This window comes from Camelus ferus, chromosome X (genome assembly GCF_009834535.1).
Source record: "Camelus ferus isolate YT-003-E chromosome X, BCGSAC_Cfer_1.0, whole genome shotgun sequence".
In the NCBI taxonomy this organism is placed as follows: Eukaryota; Metazoa; Chordata; class Mammalia; order Artiodactyla; family Camelidae; genus Camelus; species Camelus ferus.
In genome coordinates, this window is record NC_045732.1 from 41,267,933 (window position 1) to 41,291,166 (window position 23,234).

The 23,234-nt window shown below is 38.5% G+C and overlaps 1 protein-coding gene across 4 annotated transcripts in view; it reads left to right on the forward strand.

Moving 5' to 3' along the window:
* PHF8 (PHD finger protein 8) overlaps positions 1–23,234 on the forward strand; it is an 85,002-nt gene that overhangs the window by 17,203 nt on the left and 44,565 nt on the right. For all 4 annotated transcript variants that reach the window (XM_032475470.1, XM_032475472.1, XM_014562069.2 and 1 more), the window contains 9 exons: positions 8,116–8,201; positions 8,579–8,687; positions 10,744–10,904; positions 11,519–11,660; positions 12,359–12,545; positions 14,255–14,417; positions 20,709–20,796; positions 21,165–21,271; positions 22,519–22,610. In XM_032475470.1, the coding sequence (XP_032331361.1) occupies positions 8,116–8,201; positions 8,579–8,687; positions 10,744–10,904; positions 11,519–11,660; positions 12,359–12,545; positions 14,255–14,417; positions 20,709–20,796; positions 21,165–21,271; positions 22,519–22,610 (1,135 nt within the window). The remainder of the gene's footprint in view (positions 1–8,115; positions 8,202–8,578; positions 8,688–10,743; positions 10,905–11,518; positions 11,661–12,358; positions 12,546–14,254; positions 14,418–20,708; positions 20,797–21,164; positions 21,272–22,518; positions 22,611–23,234) is intronic.

Below are 23,234 nucleotides of genomic sequence, written 5' to 3' on the forward strand. Positions count from 1 at the left end.
ATGTAGTGGGGGCAGATAGCAAGTAAATGGGCAGTTGCAAGTCTACAGGGTAAGTGCTGAACTAGGGATAGTGTATGGGGGGGGGGGTGCCACAGCAATAGGGAAGAGGAAGAGAAGAAATGTGCTAGGCATAGGGAGCCACATGTGATGAGACCCAGAGACCAGAAGAAGCATAGCAGTGAGAGTCCAGCTGGCTTTTTAGAGCAGGGCTTGCTTCATGGGCGTGTGACCACTATAGTCACATGCAGCCTCATATTCGGAAGGGGGCCCCATGTCCATGGTTGAAGTTTAGTGCTCTGTGGTTGTTGTCTTGAAATTCTAAATAATTTTACCTTTGACTTTATGTTTTGTATGTGAGGTCCAATAGGATGAGTGTGTCCTGGGGACTTAGAGCTTTAGCTCACCTGTGGTCCTATGTCTTGCTGCCTCCCTGAAGAGGTTCTCAGCTGGCTACCTGGGTTGCTGGGCCTGGGTGCAGGTGCCAGAGAGTCAGGCTTAGGTGCATGTACCCTGTTCACTGAATTACAGGGCTTGGCCCCTGAGTGCCTGTGACGGCCTGCACTCGCCCCTTAAGCATCCCTGTGCCCAAGGGAGCGTGACAGTAGGTAGCAAATAAAAAGCCCCATGACAAGTTGAGAGATCATGGAAGAGAGAAAAAAGCTTTTCTGGGGAGGACGGGTCAACAAGGGGCCTCTGATTTTCATTTGCACCAGCCCCACACATTATGTAGCCAATGCTGTGTATGAGAGGCAAGAGGTGAGGCCTTTTAAGCCATGTTAAATTTATACTTTACCTTAAGAAAAATAGGAAGCATATGAGGGGTTTTGAGCAAGGGTTGACAGGATCAAATTTGTGTTTTAAAAATCATCTCTTTGGCTGTAGTGTGGAGGGCCATTTGGGTGAGGACAAGATAGAGATCAGGAGCCCAGTTAGGAGGACAGGACAATAATCCAAATTAGAGGTAATAATGGCCTTGATTAGGGGAGGGGCAGTGAGGATGACAGGGCATAATTGATAGCCACTTAGGAAATAGAATTGGTAGGACATGGTGATTACTTGGATGATAATAGCATCACATACAGAGCACTTACTGTGTACCAGGCACTATTCTAAACACTTTATGTAAATTAATTCATTGACTTTTGAGAGCAACTTTATGATACACATAAAATTTTTATCCCCACCTTAGAGAAAGAAACTGAGGCACAGAGAGGTTAAGTAACTTGCCCAAGATCCCACAGCTAGTTAAGTGGAAGGTACAGCTAGGATGTAAACCCAGGCAGTCTGGCCCTAACTAAAGTCTAAGTTCTTGATGATTGAACACCTACTTAGGGTATAGTGGAGGGAAAGGGTGAGAGACAAGTCACCAGTGGCTGTCAGGTTTCCGGCTTAAACACCTGGTGAGATTATGGTTCCAATTTAGAGAAGGAACAGGTTGAGAGGCAGGCAGGGGGAGAAGTTGAATTTGGACATGTTAAATTTGAAGTATGTAAGTGGGCTATCCAGTAGAAATATCCAGGAGGCATTTTGATGGAGGGGTCTGAAACTCAGCAGAGATCTGGCTTGCAGCTATAGGTACATAGAGGGCACATGGAGTCCTGGGAGTGAGTGAGACCAATGAGGAAAAGTAAGGAGAGAAGAGTGTCCAGGCAAGGGGACCTAAGAAAGGTCAACATTTAAGGAGTGGGCAGGAGAAAAAGAGTGCACTGGGAAACAGAAGGAGGAGCAGCCAGAGACATAATTAAGATCACATCACATCCCTGCTCATAATCCTCCTGTGTATTTCGCCCAGTTCTTCATTCAGGAAAAGCCAAAGTCCTTTATGATGGCCTGCAAGACCCTACTGCATGAGCCCATTATCTTTCTGACCTGTTATTGTTCCCCTTCCTCTCTCTGTTCCAGAACACTATCCTTCACCCTATCACTTCAATAATCTAGGCACACTCCAGCCACAGGGCTTTTGTACTTGCTGTTCTAATTGGGATGCTCTTCCCTCATATACACATGGCTTACGCCCTTACTTTCTTCAGGTCTTTATTCAGAAGTCATTTTGTCAGTGAGTCCTTCCCTGGCTTCCCTACCTAAAATTTCAATACCATTGTCATTCTCCTCACCAACCACTGTGTGTGTGTGTGTGTGTACTTATGTACACATGTGTACATGTTCCCCTTCCTGTTTTATTTTTCTACTTAGTTCTTTTCACTATCTAACATACCATAATATTTCACTGATTACATTGATTTATCTTATTTCTTGTCTGTTTCCCTCACTAGAATGTCAGCTCCATGGGGGCAGGAATTTTTGTATGCTTTGTTCTGTTTCTTTGTCTCTCCCGGCATGTAGACCAGGGCCCTTAAGATGTTTATTAAATGTTATCTGGAGGAATGGACACCAGGTAAATGGGGTGTTAGGGAAGTCAAGGGTAGAGAGTTTGTCAGGTAGAGAGAGCACAGGGTCGGCACTGTGGTAATGCTGCTGGGAGGTCAGGTGAGATAAAGGAGAGAAGTACTAATTGCATTTATCAATACGGAGGCCAGAACATCAGAGAGATCTGTTTTAGAGGAGGTGAGGACTACAATCAGCAGCAGCGGGTGAGAAAGAATATACAGCAACTTGAAAATTTTTTTATAGGTTTGGCCCTGGCAGAACATCTCTGGATACTACCGGGTGACTAGGAACAGGAGGGAGACTTCACTGTATATACTTCTGTACCTTTTGAGTTTCATAAAATGTGTAACTGATACCTATTTAAATAAAAGTCATTATGAAACTGTGTAATTTTAAACAAAGAAGATATTTAGCTGTGAAATAGCAGAGAGGGGCAGACAGGAGGGAGGGGGATCTTGTCTTTTTTACCTCTAAAGATCAGTAAGCTTGTTTAAATGCTGTTGTGAAGGAGAAGGTAGAAGGGAGAGATTGAAGATACTACAGAAAGAAGGGATAATTTATTGAGATGGTTAAAAAAAAAATGTGACCCAGGTGGAAAAGCTGACTTTACAAAGAAGGAAAGATAGTTCTTTTGTTGTAACAGTAGGAAAAGACGGGTACAGAAGGAGGTGGATTCGGTGTGGGAAGTTGAGGTAGTTCCCATCTGATTATTTCATTTTGTCTAAGAAGTAGGAGACAGAGTTATTTGCTGAGAGAGAAGAGAAAGGTCATGAGGTCAAGGATTTGAAATAGCCACTGTGGCTAATGGGGGAAGAGAACTGAGCAGCAAAGTATATGATTATCAAGCAGCATGACCCAGATATTTTTTTAACTAGACTTTATTTTTTAGAGTAGTTTTAGGTTCATAGCCAAATTGAGTAGAAGGTACAGAGATTTCCCGTATGCCTCCTGCCCCCACATGCATAGCCTCCCCTCTTATCAACATCCCCCGCCACCAAAGTGGAACATTTGTTACAATAGATGAACCTACATTGACACATGATTATCACCCGAAATCCATAGTTTACATCAGGATTTTTTTTTTAATTTTTTATTTTTTTTAACATTTTTTGTTGATTTATGATCATTTTACAATGTTGAATCAAATTCCAGTGTAGAGCACAATTTTTCAGTTATACATGAACATACATTCATTGTCACATTTTTTTCTCCATGAGCTACCATAAGATCTTGTATATATTTCCCTGTGCTGTACAGTTAAATCTTGTTTATCTATTCTACAATTTTGAAATCCCAGTCTATCCCTTCCCACCCTCCGCCCCCTTGGCAACCACAAGTTTGTATTCTATGTCTATGAGTCTATTTCTGTTTTGTATTTATGCTTTGTTTGTGTTTTTTTTTTTTTTAGATTCCACATATGAGCGATCTCATATGGTATTTTTCTTTCTCTTTCTGGCTTACTTCACTTAGAATGACATTCTCCAGGAGCATCCATGTTGCTGCAAATGGCGTTATGTTGTCAGTTTTTATGGCTGAGTAGTATTCCATTGTATAAATTTATACAATATTTATACAATTTATACAAAGGATTTATTCTTGATATTGTCCATTCTGTGGGTTTGGACAAATGTATAATGACTTGTACCCACCATTATATCTTTTTAATAATACAGAGAATAGTTTTACTGCTCTAAAAATCCTCCGAGCTCTGCCTATTCATCTCTCTTTCCCCCCTTAACCCTTGGGAATCACTCATCTTTTTCCTGTCCCCATAGTTTTGCCTTTTCCAGAATGTCATATAGTTGGAATCATAATATGTAGCTGGATCAGCTTCCTTCACTTAAGCTTCTTCCATATCTTCATGGCTTACTAGCTCATTTCTTTTTAGCACCAAGTAATATTCCATTGTCTGGATGTACCACAGGTTTATCTGTTCACCTACTGAAGGACATCTTGGTTACTTCCAAATTTTGGCAATTATGAATAAAGTTGCTATAAACATCTGTGTGCAGGAGTTTGGGTCGACATAGTTTTCAGTTACTTTGAGTAAGTGCCAACGACTGCAGTTGCCAGATGGTATGGTAAGAGTGTGTTTAGTTTTGTAAGAAACTGACAAACTGTATTCCAAAGTAGCTGTACCATTTTGTATTCCCACCTGCAGAGAATGGGAGTTCCTGTTGCTCCACCTCCTCACCAGCGTTTGGTGTTGTCAGTGTTCTAGATTTTGGTTATTCTGATAGGTGTATAATGATATCTTCTTGTTTCCGTTTGCACTGTCCTAATGACATATGATGTGGAGCACCTTTTCATGTACTTATTTACCATTTGTATACTTTCTTTGGTAAGGTGTCTGTTCAGAATTTTTGCCCATTTTTAATTAGGTTCATTTTCTTATTGTTGAATGTTAAGAGTTCTTTATATATTTTGGATGCTAATCCTTTATACGTTGTTCGCAAATATTTACTCCCAATCTTTGGCATGTCTTTTCATTCTCTTGACAATGTTTCACAGAGCAGATTTTTAATTTTAAAGAAGTCCAGCTTATAAATTCTCATTTTTCATGGATTATGCCTTTGGTGTTGCATTTTTAAAAAAAGTCATTGCCAAACCCCAGGTTATCTAGATTTTCTCCTGTGTTATCTTCTAGGAGTTTTATAGTTTTGCATTTTACATTTAGGTCTATGATCCATTTTGAGTTCTGTTTTTTGTGAAGGGTTTAAGGTCTGTGTCTAATTTCATTTGTTTGCATGTCCAGTTGTTCCAGCACCGTTGGTGAAAAGACTATGTTTGCTCCATTATATTACCTTTGCTCCTTTGTCAAAAATCAGTTGACTATTTATGTTGATCTATTTCTGGGCTCTCTGTTCTGTTCTCTTGGTCTATTTGTCTGTTCTTTCATCAATACCACACTGTCCTGATTACTGTAGCTTTATAGTAAGTCTTCAGGTTAGGTAACATCAGTCTTCCAACTTTGATCTTTTTCTTAAATGTTGTGTTGGTTATTCTGTGACTCAGATATTTTGGATGGTGTGAATTTATTGTGGCACCAATCCAGTGGGTGATTTTTCTCTAGCCGTGTCCACTGGTCCAGTGTTATGTAGTTGGAATGAGCCAGGGTTGTGATTTGCAAAGTGAGTTGAGGATATCTAAGAGAATGTTTGAAGTGAGGAATGCTGGAATCTATGAATTAGATAGGGAAGAAGGGTGAAGTCAACAGTAGTTGTGAACAGGTGCAAAGTAGGATCAAGGGAGTTTGAGGGCAAAGAACAGGTGTAATGAATGAGAGCTAGATGGGTGTACTTGTGATCAGAGGGTGTGATGTCTGCATTTCATAATTCAGAAGTGGAACAATTGCAAATGTTGACAGGGTCTAGGGGATGGCCATTAGAGCTGGTATCTTCATTTGGGAGTGGAGGCAGCAGTCTCTGAAGATGAGGAGGTCAGTGAGCTAAGAGGCTGGGATGTTAGGCCTCTATAGCCATACTAATGTCACATGGGAGGTTGGCAGGACTTGGGATGGAGAGGAATCTATGGGCAGGTTCTTCAGTGAGTGAAGGGGATATGTTGGGGAGCTGAGTAGCTGACACTGAAGAGGAGTGAGAAGAGGTATGACTGGATGATAGGAAACTCAGAGGAGTAGATCTTACACAAAGTTAGCAGAGAGATGATCTCAAAGTCTCACTGGAAAGTGAGAGGGACATCAACGCTCAGCCCAGCCCTCAGTTATAAGGGTCTGGAAGAATGTACAGCTTCTACCTGACAGGGTTCTAACACAATGCTTCTTAGACTTTCTTTGGTAAAGGACCAGGGTTTTTAAAATTTCCAATCCATAAAATTTCTAATCCTTAATTTTTATGTTACAAAAGGATTGATTGGTGGTGGTATAGAGAAAGTGGTTTTCCTGTAGGAGAAACTGTATTCAGTTAAGCTAGAAAGGTGAAGGGGTTGGTTGAAGGGGACGTGAATGCAGAGGGGTTTGTTTACCAAGGAATGGGGTTGCTGGAGGTACAACAGAAAAGTTGGGAAAGTTGATGAGCAGTGGAGGTTTGGGATGGAGAAAGCACATAGCTATATGGGATGAAAGTTCAGGAGAGGGAGATGACTGGAGGGGTTACTTTTTCAGCAGTATCCAAGGGTAACAGAGGTGTGAGACCAAAAGCATGTAGTCCAGGGAAGCAAGTTAATAGTACAAGATCAGGGGATATATTTAAAGAAGGTTTAGGCCATTAAAGGGTGAAAAAATAATATGAGCTATCACTTACTGACTATGCACCAGATTCTGCTCACTGTGCTAGGCACTTTATACACATTATCTGAGTCCGTAAAAATCCTTACCAAGTTGATGGTAATGTCCCCAATTTATTGCAACGGGTTTACAAGCAAGGATTAGCAGTCAGGAAGGTAGTTGTGGTCCTAATACCAGGAAGTCAGTTTGAGAGCATGGACTTAGCCAAAACAGTTGGAGGTCTGTCTAATTTTTATGCTACCTGCTGTGTGCAGCTAAGCAAAGGTTTTAGTAGTTGTATCTTAGCCAGAGGTTACTTGGAGGGCTGTTGATGACATCTTCAGTGAGGAAGTGTTTAAATTTTGTGAGATTATCACCTCACATACATGCAAACTCAAATTTTCAAAATTAAATAAATCTTTTTCAGACATTACACTATGACATTAGTAGCACATGTTCATGTAGAAAATTAGAAAATACAGATAAGGAAGAGAAGAGTATAATGTGCTGTAATCCTTTACTCAGAGGGAACCACTGTTGACTATAAAATACTCTTCTCATTCAACAAAGTAAATAGCTCAGTAAAGTTTAAATTTTTTTAAACGTTTTTTTGAGTTATAGTCATTTTTCAATGTTGTGTCAAATTCCAGTGTAGAGCACAATTTTTCAGTTATACATGAACATACATATATTCTTTGTCACATTTTATTTTCTCTGTGAGCTACCACAAGATCTTGTATATATTTCCCTGTGCTATACAGTATAATCTTGTTTATCTGTTCTACATATGCCTGTCAGTATCTACAAATTTTGAACTCCCAGTCTGTCCCTTCCCACCCCACTCCCCACTGGCAACCACAAGTTTGTATTCTATGAGTCTGTTTCTATTTTGTATTTATGTTCTTTTAGATTCCACATATGAGCGATCTCATATGGTATTTGTCTTTCTCTTTCTGGCTTACTTCACTTAGAATGACATTCTCCAGGAACATCCATGTTGCTGCTTAAGTTTTTGATTATATGTTGAAATAATAGTTTAGATGTACTGGTTAAATAAAATATTACTAAAATTAGTTTCACTTGTTTCTTTTTGCCTTTTTAATGTGGTTTTTAGGACATTTAAAATTACATATTCAGCTCACATATTTCTGCTGGACAGCATTACTCTAGAGTCTCTTCCAGCTTTGACCTTTCTGAGTCTTAATGAAGCTTTACTATCTGTACATTTTTAGTTCTGTCATAATTATTTTAGACCAGTGAGATCCAGTAGAACTTTTTTGCATTGATGAAAAAGTTAGATTATCTGCCCAGTATGGTAACCTCTAGCCACATGTGGCTACTGAGCACTTGAAATGTAGCTAGTGTCATGGAGGAACTGCTTTTAAAATTTTACTTATTTTGAATTAATTTAAATGTAAATAGCTATGTGTACTGGACAGCACATGTATACTGGACCTTATGAAAAAATTTCCATAAACCTTGGCTGGTTTTCTCTTTTCTAGTTGTGTTGGTGTTGAAGAGGAGAAGGCTGCTGATATTGACCTCTACCACTGCCCTAATTGTGAGGTCTTACATGGACCCTCCATCAGTAAGTAGATCTTGAGGTTTTTAAGAGAAGGTGGTCCAGAGGGGAGACAAAGCAAAGGAAGCTTGGAAGGGAGGTTGTCTTTGTCTGAGTGCTTCAAATTTGTCTCTCTTAGGAAATAGCAGAAGCCTGTGTAGGCCCTGCCGGCCAGCAGCTGCTCCACTGAGGGGGCAGAAATGCAGAGCTTCACCTCCCTCCCTTCCTTAGGAATTCCCCAGAGAAAGCACCTATCCTCCCCAGGAATTTTCCTGAGTCTGTGAGGGCCTTCTTGACTCCAGATGCTCCAAGGGGTTGTTAGATTGGATCTAACAGAGGCCTTTGCTCTTGGAACCATAGCGCATGGCCATTCTGACTCGCAGTCTCATTTTTTTCTGGCTTAGTGAAAAAACGCCGTGTATCTTCAAAAGGCCATGATACACACAAGGGGAAGCCAGTGAAGACTGGAAGCCCAACATTCATTCGAGAGCTCCGGAGTAGGACCTTTGACAGGTGAGGACCCCAACTCCAAAGGCCAGTGAATGCCAGGGCTCGGGGAAGCTGGGACCCATCTCTCTTTCCTGCTGCCCCACTAGGTGCCTCCCTCATTTGGGGGTGTCTGCAGGGCTCTGTGTGTTCTCTCTGGGGAGGGATCTTCTGTTTTAGTCGGTTTCTGAGAAACATTGTCAGAGTTTCATTTGATGTACAGAGTATGCTAAGGTCCACTTGAAAAAATTCTTAGTAGTGGGCAGTTTTTGCCTAAGTCCGGAGATGATACATGCCAAGAGAGAATGCTATAGGAGGAGTCTTAAAGATCAGAAAGTTTAATTCTCTCATTGTAGAGAAGAGGAAACTCTAAAAAAAAATTGAGTGGTCATGTGTTTCTTTTACAATCAAGAAAATTTTTTTTCCTTTAAAAAATTAAGATGTTTATTAAAAATAAGTTACTTGAATTGAGCAAAAGAGTAAGTTAGAGAAATTAATACAGTATTCTCTTTTGCATAGTTTTTAATTTTTTTGACCATTTTCAGCTTTCCTGGAATTGAAGTGTTATTTAGGATTAAAGTGTTTCTTCAACTTAATAATTATTTTTGTTTTTTTTATTTATAGGCTGTGAATCTGCTTTCTACCCTAAACCCTTCAGGTCCTCTCTCCAAAGCCAACCAATTTCTTGTGCATTCTTTCAGAAATAGTTTTTGCTTAAACAAAAACATGTATCTGTGTGTGTGTGTTCCTCTTCTTTTATTAAAAAACACAAGCAGAAACACTATATTTTTCTGCATTTTGCTTTTTAAAAAAACTCAATTATATATCTTAGAGATCAATCCATAACAGCACATACAGATATTCTTCATTATTTTTTATAGGTGTTTAGTATTCCACTGTATGGATATATGATTTATTTAACCAATCCTCTATTTAAACTGATTCTAGTATTTTGCCATTGAAAAAAAAGTCTTCATACATAAGTTTTTGCGTATGTGTAGATTTACTACTTGAAAGTGAAATTATCAAAAAAAAAAGTGAAAAGTCAAAGAGTATGTGCTTTAAAATTGTTTATAAATATTGCTAGATTGTTTCTAAAGTGGCTGTCCTATCTCATACTCCCACTAGACAATGTATTAGGGTGCCTATTTCCCTAAATACGGCTGAAACTGTTTATTACCAAACTTTTTTGCCTTTCTGATAAGGTAAAAAATGAGATTTCATCATTTCCACTTACATTTCTTTAGTTATGAAGGAAGCATGTATATTTTTGTACATTTATAAGTCATCTTTATTTTTCTCTGTTAACTAACTGCCTGCTTATGTTGTTTGACAGTTTTTCTGTTGGATTACTGCCTATTTCTTACTGATTTATAATAGCTTTCCATGTAGAAAATTTTAATTTTTCTGTAGTTAAATTTACTTAATACTATTTTTAATGGTTACTGGGCCTTGTCTCTCCCATGATTTTTTTAAACTTTGGCTTTATTTTTTCCAATTTAATCTTTGTTCCATCTAGAATTATGTATAGAGTGAGATAGACATTGATCTTAATATTTTTTCCAGATGTTTGTCCCAATACAACTTGTCAAATAGCCTATCTTTTCTCCAGCATGATTTAAAAAAACCCAAAAACTCTTGTTTTCTAGTTAAGGAAGTATGTGTGTCAAGACAGTGGTAGTAAAAATTGTTTTTATTTTTTTTAATCAGTCTTTTCTCTTTGTTTGCCAGTGTTTAAAATGGGGTGATGCTGCTCTGGGTTAGAGTAAATCAGCTGAACTTGTCAGATACGTCTTTTCTTCCTGGGCAGGGTGTTGACTGATTTCTTCTTCTCTCATCTAGAGAAGAGCACCTTATTGACAGGATATCCTGGATTTAGCTTCCCATCTGTGCTGGTGACCTGGCTTTTTGCCTTAAATAGGTCATTTCTTCTCTGGCATGTGAAATTTATGCCATTCATTAGTTGCCAGCCCACATTAGGTCTCCTTAGGAAGACCCCACCTCTTGGATGAGTGGCGGCATCCAGTGAGGCCTTCAGTAGCAGGGCCTCTAGGGTTCAGGCTTTCTCTCATTTGGCCCACAGCTCAGATGAAGTGATTTTGAAGCCCACTGGAAGTCAGCTGACCGTGGAATTCCTGGAAGAGAATAGCTTCAGTGTGCCCATCCTAGTCTTGAAGAAGGATGGATTGGGGATGACGCTGCCCTCACCATCATTCACTGTGAGGGATGTGGAACACTATGTTGGTAAGCACCACAGACCCTCTTAACATTGTTCACCCCTATCAAAACCTGCGACCCTTCCCCTCCAGTCTACCTTTTGCATTTCCTTTCTAGCCATTTTGGGAATCTGAGGTGAAATGCCTTGCCCGGAGTCATCCTTAGACAAAGCTAGAACCAAAATCTTGGTGTTCTCTTCCATCTCCTCTAAATAGACCACAAAACCCCAGGGCAAGCCCCATTGTTTACCTGGGGAATTCCAGGGATTGTAATGGTCTCTCTGTCCTCTATTAAGATGAGAAAGCCTTTGACTTTTGCCCTCATGTGCCAGTTGTGTTCTGGGTATGAGTTTTGGGGGAAAGGAAGAGAAGTGAGGAAGCAGGGCCCAGGGCAGGTGGATTATACTGTGAGTGAGACTGTGTGTCTGGCAGTTCTGTTGCCCTAGCAGATCTGGACCTGGCATGTAGTCTAAGGAGAGTGTGAGGAATACCTGCCCCCTACCTCCCATACGTGCACATACAAATACAGTGTCTGAGGAGAGAAGTTTTAAGTGTAAGGTCATTCTAGGGACTGGTTAGAGGACAAGAGAGTCTTCCCGGTCCCTGAGGCCACTTGTTGTGGAACCCATCTCTTTATTCCAGGTTCTGACAAAGAGATTGATGTGATTGATGTGACCCGCCAGGCCGACTGCAAGATGAAGCTCGGTGATTTTGTGAAATATTATTATAGCGGGAAGAGGGAGAAAGTCCTCAATGTCATTAGTTTGGAATTCTCTGATACCAGGTAGGAAGGGCAGGGGTAAGTAAAAAGCCTCACAGAATGCCTAGAACTTGTGATATACTGAGTATATATATTAGTCTTCCTTTCCTGTTCTCCTAGAGGTTTCTTCCTTTGGGATTTGGAGCTGGTTTATACTTTCTAGGGTGGCTGTTGACATAACAACCAAATCATATTTCTCCTCTACAGTTTCTAGCATTGGATAGATTATACAGTAGGTATTTTAATTAATTTTTGTCTCCTTCAAGACCTAGGACAACTTTCTTAAACCTTTTGCTGGTGTTTAGAGTGTGGCATGGTCACTGTTTAACTCCCAGGATAGGTCTTTACCTGGAACTGAGCTCTGAGAGGTTTCTCTAATTGTTCCTCATAAAGAAGACACTATGAGATGGGGACAGTGCAGTATTGTTATACATCAAGTGCCAAGTGAGTGGGCCCAGATGTGGGGAGTATGAGCATTTAGTGGCGGAAATGGTCACCTTTGGGGAAGGCTGTGGAGCTGGGACTTGGGACTTCTGAGCTGAGTGGAATGAAGATGCTGACCAGACTTAAAAAAATAAGTATCTTGTGTGCCTTTGAAGATTCTGTGGAGAGAACTTCTTTGTCTTACCTGATTCTCACTGGGATAGGGGGGGCATTTTATTCAGGCTTCAACCTTCAGTTCCCTACCAGCCAACATCTGCTCTCCACCCCTTCCTTGTTAGGCTTTCTAACCTTGTGGAGACACCTAAGATTGTTCGGAAGCTCTCATGGGTGGAGAACTTGTGGCCGGAGGAGTGTATCTTTGAGAGGCCCAACGTGCAGAAGTACTGCCTCATGAGTGTGCGGGATAGCTATACAGACTTTCACATTGACTTTGGCGGCACCTCGGTCTGGTACCATGTGCTCAAGGTAGGAATGGATATGGCTTCTGGAGACAGCCCGGCCTTGGGCTTCCCTGTTTGTTTCAGGTAGCAGCATAAAACAGGCTGCTAAGGCTTACATGCCTTCCAGACTCTATTTGGGTGACATTTCCACATAACTTCTCTATCAGGGTTGGGTACTTAGTGGATATGCCATCTAAACTGTCTCTACGTTACAATTTTGATGCTTAACATTTTTTTTAATTATGCAGATGCCTAAGGTTTTCTCTGACTGTTGCCTTAATTGAACCAATTTGTACTTCTACTGCTATGTATGGAAATGTCCATACTTACTGCAGAAATTCCTGGTAATGTGAGAAACTTCTCCTTCTTCCCCCCAAGTTTATTGAAGTATAACTTGTATACCATAAAATTGCTATATTTAAAGTGTATAGTTTGATGAGTTTTGACAATTGTATAAATAGTCATATAACTGCCACCGCCATCAAGATAGAGTGTATATGAGGTTTTTTTTAATGTCACCCTTCCTATAGTTTCCCTTCTAGTGGTTGTTAACAATTTTGTAATTAGCATATTGATTGTCAGTGATTATAAAGGATTTTTGAGGTCTGGAAAACAAATTTCTTAAGTAAGTTTTATTGTTTTCTACCATTATTCATGCTATTTAGTTTTCTTATCAGAAATGCCAAGGAAAGAGCAGAAAACTTGGAGATAGCTCTTGTCTGAAAGATTACAGATCCTGAACTAGTTGTTTTCATTGGTTTATCATGAAGAAATTGGAGTGTGTAAATGAAAGTGTTATGTAAATATTAAATTTAACTTTTTAATTTTTAAATAATTATTCTTTTTATAGAAAAATTGCAAAAACAATAGGAAGAATTCCTGTGTGCCCTTCACTCAGATTCCCTATGTGTTACCATTTTATTATATTCTCTCTTTCTCTGAGGCAAACATAATAAAATAATTTTATTTATATATTTTTCCTGAAACATTTGAGAATAGTTGCAGCCATGTTGTTCCTTTTATTTACTTATTTTTTTTATTGAAGTACGCATAGTGTCCCTTTATCTCACGATAATTCATTATGTATTTCTTAAAAATAAGGGTATTATATCACCACAATATAGTTTATCAAAATCAGGAAATACTGATATAATACTATTGTCTAATCTACAGATCTGATACAAATTTTTCCAGTTGTACAGTAGATAATTTCTAGTGTTGTTGCTTTTCTACATTGAAATTTATTATCATGAAATACTGGTTAAACTAATCAAGCTGTGAGTTGGGGATATTTTTGTGCTAGTGGGTATTTTTTTCTTTTCTGCCAAATTATCTATCTGGTGATTATCCATGCAAAACGTAATTAGGAAATAAAATGTTCTTCCAACAGATAATCACCTAACATATAATCTTTCAGAAGTCCTTGGGCGATTACTGAACTTTTAAACTTTTATTAGCTTTGATTGCAGGTGTGAGAAGGAACTCCCTGTAAATGACATTTAAAGGCAAATTCAATTTTCTTCTCATTAGTAATGTGGCCTTAAATTCTCTTAGGGCTAGTAGTATTGATCTGCTCATCTGTAGAGGCCATTTTTCATTTGGCATTGCATCTAAAATACATGATATACATTTGTCTTAAGTTGACAATTTTGTTTCAAGTGCCCTTTCCAAATTGTTTTTGTCAATCTTATAGAAACTTGAAAGTGCAGAGTGCAAAAGGACTTTTTTTTTCAGGGTGAGAAGATCTTCTACCTGATCCGCCCAACAAATGCCAACCTGACTCTCTTTGAGTGCTGGAGCAGCTCCTCTAACCAGAATGAGATGTTCTTTGGGGACCAGGTGGACAAGTGCTACAAGTGTTCCGTGAAGCAAGGACAGACACTTTTCATTCCTACAGGTCTTCCCTGGGCCCCTCTGGGAGGGTTTGAGGAGGGTGGGAAGAGGAAGAGAGCTTGTGGCACCAGAACCAACTCCTTCCCATAATGTATTGATCTGTTTATGTGGGATATCCCTCTCATATTGTCTAAAGCCTCAGAACTGGACCTCAAGAAAATTCACAGATTGGCCAGCAGGCAGCGTGGTTGCTTGGGGAGGCTGCAGGTAGGGAGGTCCAGGAGGTGTTTGATGGACTCTTTTGCACTGGACTGATGTCAACTTGGTGGACAGATAGAGAGCAAGACTCTCAACTGCATGACTGTAGGATAGTGACTGAGAGACTAGCATTGTAGGCTATAAATCAAAATGACCCAGGTGGGGGTAGTTTTTTTTCCCCCGAAACAATGCATGCCTAGGCTTCACCCCTAGAATTACGAATTTGTAGGCCTGAGGTGGGATCTGAGTGTGTGTTTTGAAAGTCCCCCTAGCCGTCTCAATTTGGGGAAAGTTGAAATCTACAGTATATTGAGTCTTCCAAGAACACAATATGTCTCTCCATTTATTTAGATTTTTCTTGATTTTCAAATTTCTTAACTCCTTGATTTTAGAATGTTGTTAATTTTTTCTCAAAATGTTTGGTGGAATTCTCTACTGCAGTCACTTGGACTTGGAGATTTCCTTTTGGGGAAGCTTTTGATTAACATTCAATTTCATTAAACTTTATTAGGCTATTTAAATTATCTATTTCGTATTGGATGAGTTGTGAAAGTTTGTGCTTTTAGAGCAATTGGTCCATTTTATCTAAGTTGTCAAATTTATGTGTGTAGTGTTGTTCATAGTATTCCCTTATTATTCTTTTGATATCTTTCAAGTCTCTAGTGATATCCTCTGTTTCATTCCTGATATTAGTTATTTGTGCCTTCTCTTTTGTTCTGTGTCAGTCTTGATGGAGGTTTGTCAATTTTATTGAACTTTTTAAAGAACTACTTTTTGTTTCATTGATTTTCTCTGTTGCCTTTCTGTTTTCAATTTCATTGATTTCTGCTTTTACCTTTGTTTTTCCTTTCTTATACTTGCTTTGGGTTTATTTTGCTCTCCTTTTTCCAATCTTCAGACAGGAGTTTAGATGATTGATTTCAGACTTTTCCTCTTTTCTAATGTAAACATTTAGTGCTATAAATTTCCCCCTCTGTACTGATTTCGCCATGTTAATTATTTTCATATGTTGTATTTTCATTTAGTTAAGTGTGCTTTTTAGAAAAGTGAGATACAATGCACATACCATAAAAATTACCGCGTTAAAGGGTGCAGTTCAGTTTTTTAAAAAAATATTCATGAAGTTGTGCAACCATCAACACTATCTAATACTGCAAAGTTTTCATCACTTCAGAAAGAAACCCCTGTACCTATTAGTACAGTCATTAATACAGTCATTAGTATTAGTCATTCCCCATTACTTCTTCCCCCCAGCCCCGTCAACCATTTTTTTTCACTCTTCTTTATATGAATTTACCTGTTCTGAATATTTCATGGAAATAGAATCATGCAACATGTGGTCTTTTATGTCTGGCTTCTTTCCCCCAGCCAAATATTTTCAAGGTTCATCCATGTCACAGCATTTATCAGTACTTCATTCTTTAAATGGCTGAATAATATTCCATTGTATAGCTATACTACATTTTGTTATCTATTCATTTTATAGGCATTTGGGCTACTTTCACTTTATGGCTAGTATGAATAGTGCTGCTGCAAACATTCATGTACAAATTGTTGTGTTTAACATGTGTTTTCAGTTCTTCTGGGTATATCTACCTAGGAAAGGATTTGCGGAGTCATATGGTAACTCTGTGTTTAACTTCTTGAGGAATTTTGAAATTCCTCTTTTCTAAAGCAGATGTATTTTACATTCCCACTAGTGATTTATGAGGGTCTCAGTTTTTCCATATCCTCCTCAACACTTGTTCTTGTCTGTCTTTATGATTATAGCCATCCTATTGAGTGTGAAGTGGTATTTTATTGAGATTTTAATATGTGTTTCTTTAATGTCTATTGATGTTAAACATCTTTCCATGTGCTTATTGGATGTTTATATATCCTTTTTTGAAGAAATGTCTATTCAAAACTTTTGCCCATTCTTTAGTTAGATACTTTGTCTTTTTATTGTTGAATTGTAAGAATTCCTTATGTGTTTTGGGTTAGACTTTTATTAGATACATGATTTGCAAATGCTTTCTCTCATTCTGGGGGTTCTCTTTTCGCTTTCTTGATGGTGTTTTATGAAGCACAAAAGTCCAGTTTATCTACTGTTTCCTTTGTTTGCTTGTCCTTTTGGAGTCATATCTAATTGCCCAATTCAAGGTTGTGAAGATTAACACCTATGTTTTCTTCTAAGAGTTTTACTTTTAGTGTTTATATTTATATCTTTCATTCATTTCAAGTTATTTTTTATATGATGTGATATAAGGGTCCAGTTTCATTCTTTTGCATATGGATGTCCAGTTGTCACAGAACCATTTGAAAAGTCTGTTCTTTCCCCATTAAAATTGTCTTGACACTTTTGTCAAAAATCAATCAGTTGACCACAGATGAATTGATTTATTTCTGAACTTTGAATTCTATTCCATTAGTCTATAGGTCTGTCTTTATGACAGTATCACACTGTCTCAACTATTGTACACTTGTAATAAGTTTTGAAATCAGGAAGCATCAGCTTTCTAACTTTGTTTTTCTTCAAGATTATTGAATTTCCATATGAATTTTTAGCTTCAGGTTTTACATAGATTTTTTTTAGTGTTTGCTCTAGTTTTATTTATATATATATATCTTACCACAGTCTACTGGTATTGACATTTTAATTGACATTTTACCAGTTTGAGGAAAGGGTTGAAACCTTAACCTTTGTTCATGCCTCTTTACCCTTACCATTTATAATATATTTGTCTTAAATATTTCCTCTGCATACACTGAGATCCACATCACGTAGTTGTTTTAATTTTTGTATCAACTGTCAAACATAAGTTAGAATACCCAAGAGAAGGAAAGCCTATTGTATTTACCTGTATTTTTACTCCTTTGTTGTTCTTTCTTCCTTCCTGGTGTTCCAAGATTCCTTCTCTTATTTCCTCTCTGTTTAGAGTTTCAGGGTAGGTCAGCTGGCAACAGATTCTCTTAGTTTTCTCTCACCTGTAAATGTCATAATTTCCCTTTCACTCCTGAAGGATATTTTTGCTGAATATTGAATTCTGGGTTGATAGTTATTTTCTTTCAGCACTTGAAGAATGTTGTGCTGCTTCCTTCTGGTCTCCATGGTTTCTGTTGAGATTTTGGCTATCCTTCAAATAGTTTTTTCCCTGTATGTGTCATTTCTGGCTACGTTCAATGTTTTTTGTTGATGTTGTTGTTTAGTTTTTCAGCAATTTGACTATAATGTGTTGATGTGGGTTTCTTTGGGTTTTATACTGTGTGTGTTCACTGAGCTTCTTGAACATGTAGGTTTATGTCTTTTGCCATATTCATGAGATTTTTAGCTGTTATTTCTTCAACTACTTTTTCACCCCTACACTAACTTTTCTTCTGGGTCTCTGATTATATAAATGTAACATATTTTACTGTAGTCCCACAGGTTCCTGAGTTTATTTTTCTCTTAGTCTGTTTCCTCTCTCTTGTGCATTTTGGGTGCTTTCTATTGTTCTGATTTCCGATTCTCTGATTCTTTTCTTCATTGTCTCCATTCTTCTGTTGAGTCTATTGTTTCATTATTTATTTCAGATGTAGTAGTTTTCAGTTCTAAAATTTCCATTTGTTTCTGTTTATAGCTTTTCTTTCTATTCCTTTTTTTGTTTGAAGCATGTTTGTAATTGTTCATTGAAGCATTTTTATGATGATTCCTTTAAAATTCATGTCATATAATTCTAACATCTTTGTCTAACATTATATTGTATAATTCTGGATTTTCTTTTCTGTTGATCAGATCTGTTTGTCTATGCATATATCGATATCATATTGAATTGATTACATTGCTTTTATAGAATGTTTAATATATGATGAGGCAAGTTTTTCCCCTACCCTCTCTTCCCATATGCATCTGCTTTTTTCTTTTATAGGTTTCTATTCCCAGGTATTTATTCACCTGTTTTTATTTCTTTGCTGGGTTTCATATAATGTCTTTTCTACACTGGGTACTTGGTAACTGTTTGGTGAATTGAATGTGCCTACCAGAGATTTGAGTTGGATTGATTTACAACTTGGTAGAAATTCCCACAAACTGAGTGCAATCTACTTAGTTCTAAAAGCATTTTGTGTCTCCTGTCTGCCTCAGGTTTGGGTTAGGTGCTAGAGTTAAAAAAATCGATAGGCCTTTTCAGTATAATGCTCTAATAGCCAAAGTAGAGAAGAGCATTTATTCTAGCCAGAGGTTTGTGAAAATCTTCTCGGAAGAGTGACACCTCAAGGGTAAGTAGGGACTGACCAAGGAAAGGAGGCAGGAAAGACCCCCTCAGATATGGGGAAAGGCATAAGCAAAGCAAAGGCAGGTGAAGCAGTTTATGGATACTGAAGCCTAAAGATCAAGGGGCTGGGAACAAATGAAGCTGAAAAGGTTAGCAGGCTGAACTCACTCACTGGGAACCATTGAAGGTTTATTTGTGTGTTTATGTAATTTATGAAATATTTCAGATGTAGCAAATGATGCAAAGAATAAAATAATGAACACCTACCTGTATGTTCCTAATTCAACTAAAGTATATTACAAATATAATTGAAGCCTTCAGTATACCTCTCCTTAATTACATTCCCATTCTGCCCTCAGAGCTAGGTGTTGTCCTGAAGTTGATGACATTAGTCTCATGCATTTATCCCTTTATTACATAGATATGCCTTACTAAGCAGTATATAGTATTGTTTTACATGTTTTTGAATGTTACATAAATGGAATTGTATTAGATGTATTTTTCTCAACTTTTTTCTCTGAACCTGATGATTGTGAGATCCATGTTGATGCATGTAGCTATTGTCCATTTATTTTACTTGCTTTCTAGTATTCCATTGTATGAGTATACAGAAATGTATTGTGGATGTACACTTCATTGAAGTTTCGAGTAGGGGATGACATGGGCAGATTTGTTTTTCAGATATATCAGTTAGGGTTGGGATGTGGAGGACAGACTTCAGAGGTCAAGATTGGTGTAGAGTGGTGTTTGCAAACACTTTGGACTCAGGACCTCTTTATATTCTTAAATGTTATTGAGGACCCAGAAGAGCTTTTATTTATGTGGTTTATATTTATCATTACTTACCATATTATAAATCAAAACAGAATTTTAAAATATTTATTAGTTTATTGAGAAATAACAAGAATGAACCCATTACATGTTAACATAAGTAACAATTTTTATGAAAAGTAACTATTTTCAAACCAAAAAAAAAGTTAGTGAAAAGAGTGATGTTTACATTTCTGCAAATCCTTGTAATGTTTGGATTAATAGAAAATGACTAAGTCCTCAAATCTGCTTCTGCATGTTGTGATATTATATCATGTATCCTTTGAAAAACTCCAGTGTAGACCTGTGAGAGAATATGGGTAAAAAAGACAAATAACATAGCATTGTCGTGGACGTAATTTAAACTTCGCATACTCTGAAAGAGTCTCAGGGAGCCCCAAACTTCCCTGGATCACATCTTGAGAACCACTGGTAAAGAGGAACCAGTTCAGAGGCTGTAGCAAGTAGCCTAGGTGAGCGATAATGAGGGGTCTGAACCAAGCCATTGGTAGGATGGATGGGTGGAGAAGGGGAGACGAATATGAGAGAGATTTAAGAAGAAAAATCAGAAGAACCCAGAAGGCAGTGTAGGGTCAAGGGCAGGGAAAATAACTGAGGTTCAACTAGGTACATGCTTTACAACCAACCTGTGAAGTATATATTTAGCTAGAAAATGATAGAATTGGAACCCAGGTTTGTCTAACACAAAAGTTCTGCTTTACCTAAGGCAGAGTTAGAAGGAGTAGTCATGGCAAGGAGGTCGTACCCTTCTTAGAGATGAGTGAGGATGGGGGAGGCAAAGAGATTTTGATGTGGAGAGGAGCGAAGTAGAAGGAGAAGGAGTCTATTAACCCCATAGGTTGGTCCAGTTCATGGTTATAATAATGGCAGACTTGGCCAGAATGGATGTTGGGAGAGTGGAGGAACCTAGAATGTTCTGAGTTACTACCAGGCTGACTGCTCTAAGGAGTTATGTTTGAGATGAGTGGGCAGTGGAGATGCCCAAAGAAAGAAAGGCCCTCTGCCAGCTATGATTTTGCCTTGTTACACTGCAGGATGGATCCATGCTGTGCTGACCCCCGTGGACTGCCTTGCCTTTGGAGGGAACTTCTTACACAGCCTTAACATTGAAATGCAGCTCAAGTGAGTCCTGAAGCTGTGCTGATCCCGAGTTGGCCATTCCCATCTGCTAGAGTCCTTGAGTTCTCCCCTGTAGTAAGGAGTGCAGCATAGAAGGAGGCGAGATGATCAGAAAGGAATGGGTACTAGTTCTGTATGATGTACAGCCAGAGGATCAATACCTCTTCCTCACTTAGTAGTTATGTGAATTTGGTCAAGTTGCATAACCTTTGAGCTCAAATTTCCTAACGCATAAAGTAGGGTCTTACAGGATAGTTGTGAGGAGTAGAGATAATGAATACAAAGCATTCAGAACAATACCTGATACGTAGTAGGTGCTCAGGAAACAGAATCCTTATTATCATTGTCATTGTTGTGCCTACTTCCTCCAGAGCCTATGAGATTGAGAAGCGGTTGAGCACAGCAGACCTCTTCAAGTTCCCCAACTTTGAGACGATCTGTTGGTATGTGGGAAAGCACATCCTGGACATCTTTCGAGGTACAGAGCCCTTTACCAACTGTCCCTTTTGCCCTGTGTACATAACCATCACTTCCATCAAGATACAGTACTATTCCATCACCATAAAGATCTCTGTAGTGTCACCCCTCTGTAGTCTCACCCACTTTTTCCCCCTACACTATCCATAACTTCAGGAAACCACTGATCTGTTTTCCATCTCTATAATTTTGTCATTTCAAGAATGCTATAAAAATGGAGCCATACAGTATGTGATCTTTTGAAATTGGCTTTTTTTTAACTAAGCATGATGTAGGAGGGTAGAGCCTGGATTTTAACTTTTTTATTTAGCAAAGATGGCTGAGAAAATTGGATTACAGTGCAATTATTCCTATTTCCTGCCAATTAAAACAAGAAACTCAATCTGGATAGTGTCAGGGTTCCTTGGATATGCTTCCCATGAGGACAAGGCTGAGTCCTGGCCATCCTGGCATCATTGTGTTGGTTCCTGGGTATCAACACAGGTGGAAGCCAACCTTCTGGGTTTCCTCTTTCCTTATCTACTCAAATAGAGTGGCTCCCTTACCCAGACCTGAGATTCTTCAAGGTGACTTGGCCGGAGAGGAATCAGTATCTCAAGAGTAACAAAGAACTTCAGAGGCCAATGAGTCTCTTACACAATAGCTCAAACCCTTATTCTGCCACCTAGGCAGACTGTCACTTACATGTTCATTCAGAGGCTGGATGACTAACTACTTATTATCTGTTCTGAACAGCTCAGTTCAGAAGAAAATTCTTTATTGAGCCTAAATCTGGCTGTTTGTTATAACCTCCTCCTGGAGTAACTCAGAACAAGGCATTAATGGTTCTTCAGATCTGTGTAGGTGGTAATCATGGTCCTCCATGAGTGTTCACATTTTGAAACCCAAAAGGCAGAGTAGTGTAGAAGGAGCACAGGCCTCAGATTCATACAGACATGGTTTCAGTCCTGGCTTTGGCACTTACCACGTGTGTCCCTTGGTTAAGTCTCTTTGCCTCACTGAGTCTCAGTTTCCTGAACGATAAAACGAAGATAATGAAATCTGGCTTACGGGGTTGGGTATAGGATTAAACAAGATAGTAGGTGTCAAATGCAAGGTACTCATGAAATGAACACTATTGTAAGAACTGAGATCTGGAGTTGTACTTAGAACCTTGAGCATTTTCTCTGGTCGCTTGAAAAAAATAACAAATCCTTCAATTCCTTGCATGGCTTCTTTGACACACTGCCTTCCTCTTTCCCCCTCTAGGTTTGCGAGAAAACAGGAGACACCCTGCTTCCTACCTCGTCCATGGTGGCAAAGCCCTGAATTTGGCCTTTAGAGCCTGGACAAGGAAAGAAGTAAATATACTTATTTATCTATCTACTTTAGAGGTCTACTCCCCGTAGGGAATGGCTTTGGGCAGATCCTTTGGGGAGGTAGAAGAGACGGGGGAGGTTTATGGACTCCTGTGATTAGAGTGGAGGACTGGGCTAGGACTCCTTGGATTATGTTTTTTAAATTTTTTTCTCATTATAAAAAGTAATACATGGTTACTGTAGAGAGTTTGAAAAATACAGAAGAGTGTTAAAGAAGGAAAAACTTTGCCTGTAAATTTAACACTCAGAGGGAATTAACATTAACATTTGGGTATATTTTCTCTTGTTTTTTTTTTAATTATGCATTTTTAAGACATGATTGCTATCACCCTGTACATACAATTTTGTATCTGAATTGGTTGGCTTATCTTAATTTTCCTGTGTCACCAAAGTTCTTCACAAACATTAAATAGTTACATGATATTCTTTTGCAGATATGTACTGTTGTTACCTTAATACTTGTTTATTGTCACTTCCTTTTAATTTACTTATTTGGGGAGTAGTTGTAGAAAATCATGCAGTAAATATCTTTTTGCATCAGTCTTTGTCCCTCATCTCTTGATTGTTTCTTCAGGATCAGTTCCTAGAAGAGCAATCACTAGATCA